A 6,055-nucleotide genomic window follows, 5' to 3' on the forward strand; every position below is an offset into this window, starting at 1 on the left:
ATATTATTTTAAAAGGTTACACGCATGATTCATTTTGAATGGTTTAGATTGACTCTATTATTTTTAAAAAAGAAGATTTACATGTATACCACACATTTCCTTTGTATTTACATATTTAATTGAGCTTTAGATTTGCAATCATATCATTTTTATTAAGTGTTGAATATGAAATTGTCTAAGAGTCACGCGCCTAAGGAATAGAACGCTGAGAGATGGGAGAGAGAGAGAAAAGAAAAATCACGATAATAAACATCAAATTTGTATAATATTTATTCATAAAATAGAGCATTTATTTATAAGAATAGGGCATCGACAATTACACATTGTATCCTTAAAGTATGTTGGTACAATGAAGGTATTTCAATCATTACATGAATATGACCCGCGAGGCCAATGGATGTGGTCTGTCGTTCCTCATAACATGCATTCATGAGTCCCAATGAGGCTGACAACCCTCACACCGGGCAACCATTAGGTCAGTTGTCCCTCGGGTTGGACAGCTATGAGACCGGGAGGTCGTTAGTCCTACAGCCATCAAGTTGGTCTGTTTTGAGGCCGGGCAACTACTTGTTGGATCCACGTCAATCGGTCTGAAACTAATGATTTCGTTTTACTTTCCCTGTCTATCTGGGTAGGAATGCGACATGTTCATCCGAGTGGATCTGGTCTGATATATTCTTCAGGGATTTTATACTCTTTATCCTTCGGAGGTGCACCGTCTTCCTGGTACGCGTGGGCATATCGCTAATGTTCATCCGAGTGGATCTGGTCTGATATATTCTTCAGAGATTTTATACTATTTATCCTTCGGAGGTGCACTGTCTTCCTGGTACGCGTGGGCATATTGCTAATCATTTAGTCTTGAGTCGTTCTTGGTAGGTCCAACCACTTCTTCCACCACCCACAAGATATATTTACAATTTGTGATGACACGTTTTAGACTTACAATACCAAATATCCGCCGGCCAACATCAAATAACAGCCAAAGTGAAATATCATTTGCCACCAACCAAATACTTCATACTCATTGGCCTAAAATACAAGATGCATACAACCAAGTAATGTTGAGAGATAATAATAATTAATTAATATTACCTAGTAATTGTAAACACTTGATTCGATTAATATAACCACCTTTCAATGTCTTCAACCATTGTCTTAAAAGATATTCTATAAAACTAAAACATTTTGTATTATACCCCAACCTCAAGTAATTTGGAATGATTTATAACTTCTATACATATGTCAAGTCAGTCAGTTCCTATATATAAAAAAAAATTAAGATGTAAATTATGATCTCTTTAGTCATGTTTAGCTCCCATCAAGTAGGGAAATCTATTATTTTTTAAACTATAATTTTATATCTACAAAGTAAGCACAAGAGCTATACTAGCTTCAAGGTTTTGTTTTGGGCCTATTAGCCCATACAAATGGTGGGCGGGCTAGCCAAATATTTGAGAATTTTAATTAAAAAGTGATTTGCAAGCATCCTCTAGATCTCACAAATCCTTAAGCCACTATTTACGCTTACATTGAAAGTTTTAATCAGATAATAACAAATCTAAATACTAACAAAAGACCGAAAAAAATTTTATGTCCGACCGTCAGCGGTCACGTCGCCCACTGTTGATGTGTATGGGCCTCCAATGTGTTAGAAATGGTGGAACCCGGTTCACTATGCTTGGGCGGTTACTTTGCTTTGAAAGAGTCGCACATTTCCACAAATAATCATTTCTGTCTTCCTCTTTTGTGAAGTAAAGCATCTCTTCGTTCCTTCATGTTCGTGATAAAAGCTTCGGATGACTCTCCTTGAGTATTGTAGTCACGCTTTGAGTTATTCTTCGATTTTCTCTGGATAGAGGAAGGTTTCCTCGGGGCAGAAGAAGATAAGTGCAAGGAGGAGCAGTTCCTTGCGGTAGAAGGAAGAAGAAGGGAGAAGAAAGGAAGAAGGAAGGAAGAAGAAGATTGTTCTCTCTAGACTTCTTCTTTGTGGCAGAAAATAAATTGAGGTTATTTCTCTCGTAAGTTTCTCTTCTTTGTGCCTCAAGTTCTCTCTTAAGCATCCTCCCCTTTCATGTGAGGGGTGAGGCTCTATTTATAGTGTTTTGAATGCAATTAATGCATGAGTATGAACCATTTTGATCGGACGGCCCGGAGAGCTTCCCTTGATCAGATGACATTTGATGGACATTTGAGTGCCTTAACGATGTCGAAATTGAGCAATCTTGGGCTCGTTAGATTTGTCTTTTTGAGACGCTTAATTTGACTATAAACTCACTAGATTCAACATCTATTTGACCTTTCAAATGCCTTCGGAAATTCTGTAATGGTGGTTTAATGACTTGATCCGAGCCTGATTTGACTCGGATTGGACTAACTTTTATATCATTAAGTCCGTCTCATCGAGCCGATCAATTTAAAATTGGAGCTCCGGATGACTCTTAATCGGAGTTTGAATGTTTCTTGTTCAAAAAATTGCACAGAGATTCGTGCTGGTTGATGGAAATTTGTTGGTGGCGTGTCAATTGCCCCTCTATTTTCGGGCGAAATCATTTTTTTTTTGTCCGAAAATATCAAGAATCATATATATATATACATACATACATATATATATATACATACATACATATATATATATACATACATACATACATATATATATATATACATACATACATATTATTCTGTACGCAATGTTTTCAATGCTTGGTAATTTTCAAATGCTCCCGTAAGCTTTTATTTGCTCTGGCATTTTCTGATTTGCTAATAATGCTTACATAACCTTTTATATGATTTGGTAATCTGGAAAGGACTTAGCATCTAAAGTGTCGGGAATTCGAACTAGGGGGAGTCGAAGCGGGATCGCCGGCTGAAGGGAGTTAAGCTTTTATTTGTCAATCCGCAAAGGAGCATATAAAGCGACGATAATCTGAGTCGAAGCTAGATTGCCAGGTTGCTGAAGGGAGTTAAGCTTTTATTTGATAATCCTCAAAGGAGTCAAGCAGATAAACCAACGGGAATCCGAACAGGGAGAAGTTGAATGGTTATTTTAATTATTTTAAAAATTAGTATTAAATAACTTAAATTATTTTTCACCCTATAAATAGGGGTTGGAAGGAGAGGGTAGAGGTGGAGTCCTCAGCTGATCCAGGACTTCCCAGAAGAAGAAAATCATCATGTGCAGCAGTGAGAAGTTACGACGAAGAATTACAGTGAAGAGTTGCGTTACAGAATTGCGGTGAAGAGTTGCGGCAAAGCGTTGCGATGAAGAGTTGTGTCAAAGCGTTGTGGCAAAGTGGAGTTGCGGCGAAGCGTTGCAATGAAGAGTTGCAGCGAACCGTTGCGGCAAAATGTTGCGGCGAACCGTTGCGGTGAAGAAGAAAGTTGTCCTAGTCCTGCAGTACTCATCCCTGCCTAGAAGGTGATTCGGGATTTTCCAAAAAGAAGAAAGTCGTCCCCATCCTGCGTAGCAGGCAAGCAACGGAAGTTGCGGCGAAGAGGAAAGTCGTCACCGTCCTGCGTAACAGGCAAGCAACGGGATCTTCTTTCTCGTTGCAGTGACACGACGCGTTGCAGGGAAGAATTGCAGCAACGTGACGCGTAATGGTGGTATGTCGCGGCAATGTGTTGCGATTTGATGACTCGTTACGGCGGTGCGTCATGAAAACACATTGGACGAAGTATCGTGGTGGTGCAACACATTGGATGTCCAATGTCACGTAAGAAGATTACCTTGGAGATAAATCGTCAGTGACCTTTGACTAGGCTGAAGTTATGCATCATAATATTACTTGATGATGTTAATTTGTATGAGAGGAGCCAACGAAAGTCCACTGAGGACTTATTAACCCATCTGAGGTTGTTTATGGAGCATTGCTCGCTTATGAACCTGCGTGGAAGGGATCATGTGTAGTCCACTAATGACTGTTAACCTATCCAGGGATATTTACCGGAGTTAAAACTCGACGATGTTAACCCATATGGAAGATGTTAGATCGAATCCCCCTATGATTGATCGTGCTCTGATTAGCGATGTTAACCCATATGGAAGAGGTTAGATCGAATCCCCCTATGATTGGTCGTGCTCTGATTAAGATACAACTGAAGTTGTGTATTTCTCGGGTCGAGAGCATGAGATGACTCGTTGATGAGCCCTTATACTTTATAAAGATATTTTTATGTATAGGAAAGTAATTGAATAATACTTAAGATACATTGATTATGCATGAGTTGTGATGTAATAATATATGTGGATTACATGACTGGGGTATTACTGATAATACTTGCTAAGATTTTCTACATTCCAAGTCCGGGGCATAATTTTTCCATATGAATCCTTGAGCTTGAAGGTTCCAGGCTTTATCATGACAACCACGATATATGGGCCTTCCCACAGAGGTGATAGTTTGTTGCATTGGGGACCATGACCAGCGGCTTCAATACTATGCAGGATTAGGTCACAAACGGGGCTTGCCTCTCCGGTTGAAGTGGCGAGCAACTCTTTGGCGGTAGGAAGCAGCTCTTAGGTGGGCCACATCGTGTATTTCTGGGAGAAGATCCAACAGTTGTCGGAGCTTTTCTTCATTGCCTTCCAAGTCAAAAGTCTTGACTCGGGGGTTTGGAATTCCAATATCAACAGGAACGACAGCCTCGGTGCCGAAACACAGGTTATATGGAGTTTCTCCAGTTGGAGTACGCGTAGTTGTGTGATAAGCCCAAAGGACGTTGTGCAGCTCTTCTACCCATTGCCCCCCAGCCTTCTCAAGTCGAGTTTTCAATCCTTTGAGCACAGTACGATTCTTCACCTCTGTTTGTCCATTTGTTTGGGGGTGCGCCACAGCAGTGTGCACCAACTGAATGTGAAGATCCTTGCAGAATGATGTGAAAACCCTTCCAGTGAATTGAGTCCTATTATTAGTGATAATCTTCGCAGGAAGCCCAAAGCGACATATGATGTTTTTCCATACAAACTGTTTTGCATTTGCCTCAGTGATCTTCGCAAGCAGCTTTGCTTCTACCCATTTGGTAAAGTAGTCGACAGCTAGGATGATGAATTTTTGTTGCCCAGTAGCTATCGGAAATGACACAATAATATCTACCCTCCATTAAGCGAAAGGCCAAGGACTTAGAAAAGAAGTGAGTTCTACTGGCGTTGCATGTGTAAGATTGGAGTGTAGTTGACAATTTTTTGCATTTTTGCACAAACTCTAATGCATCTTGTTTGATCGTGGGCCAGCAGAAGCCTTTCCTCATTATTTTAAGAGCAAGTACCCTACCACCAAGATGCTCCCACATATTCCGGAATGAACTTCTCGTAGAGCATAATCAGCTTCAGATGGAGGAAGACACTTGAGATACAGACCTACAAATGCCTTCTCATACAGTTCATCCCCTATAAGGATGAAGTTGGCAGCCATGCTTCGGATGCGAATTGATGTAGTAGCATCATTTGGCAGTGTTCTGTCTTGGAGGAAAGAGATGATGGGATCCATCCAAGATGGCTCCCTTGGGTCATCTATAGACAATATCTCTCACGGGCCATTGATGCTAGGAAAATGTATCTCCTCAATATACCTTCTTTTATAAAGATCTCTAGTTGTTGAAGTCGCAAGCTTGGAGAGGGCACCAGCTCGGGTGTTATGCTCCCGAAGTATATGAATGAGCTGACATGTTTCAATTTGGGCGAGAAGTGTTTTTACCAGACTGAGATATTGCACTAGTTGTAAGTTATGAGCGACAAATTCTCCTTCTACTTGGGATGCAATAAGTTACGAATCATTGTATATAATCATATTTCGTACTTCGCAGTTGATGGAAAGCTTTAATCCAACGACAAACACTTCATATTTAACAATATAGTCAACAACATTATTGGTGGCTGGGAATTTCAAACGAAGTTCGTACTCCAAAATGTCTTTTTTTGGAGAGATGAGTAGTATTCGTGCACCTGCTCCGTCTACATATAGTGTCCACTGAGGTGACCGTGGAAGAGAAGAGGGTGGTTCATCAACGATAGGACACTGTACATTCTACAACAAAATCGGCCAACACCTGT

At 40.3% G+C, this 6,055-nt stretch overlaps 1 protein-coding gene across 1 annotated transcript; it reads right to left on the minus strand.

Moving 5' to 3' along the window:
* Positions 1 to 4,457: 4,457 nt before the first annotated feature.
* On the minus strand, positions 4,458 to 5,492 carry LOC110032999. Its single transcript, XM_020736819.1, has 2 exons — positions 5,272 to 5,492; positions 4,458 to 5,100 (listed from the first exon to the last, which is right to left on the minus strand). Exons 1-2 carry the CDS (start codon positions 5,490 to 5,492, stop codon positions 4,458 to 4,460), a joined length of 864 nt encoding a protein of 287 aa, XP_020592478.1.
* Positions 5,493 to 6,055: the final 563 nt, after the last annotated feature.

The sequence above is a fragment of the Phalaenopsis equestris genome, unplaced genomic scaffold, assembly GCF_001263595.1.
Source record: "Phalaenopsis equestris unplaced genomic scaffold, ASM126359v1 Scaffold001078, whole genome shotgun sequence".
Lineage (NCBI taxonomy): Eukaryota > Viridiplantae > Streptophyta > Magnoliopsida > Asparagales > Orchidaceae > Phalaenopsis > Phalaenopsis equestris.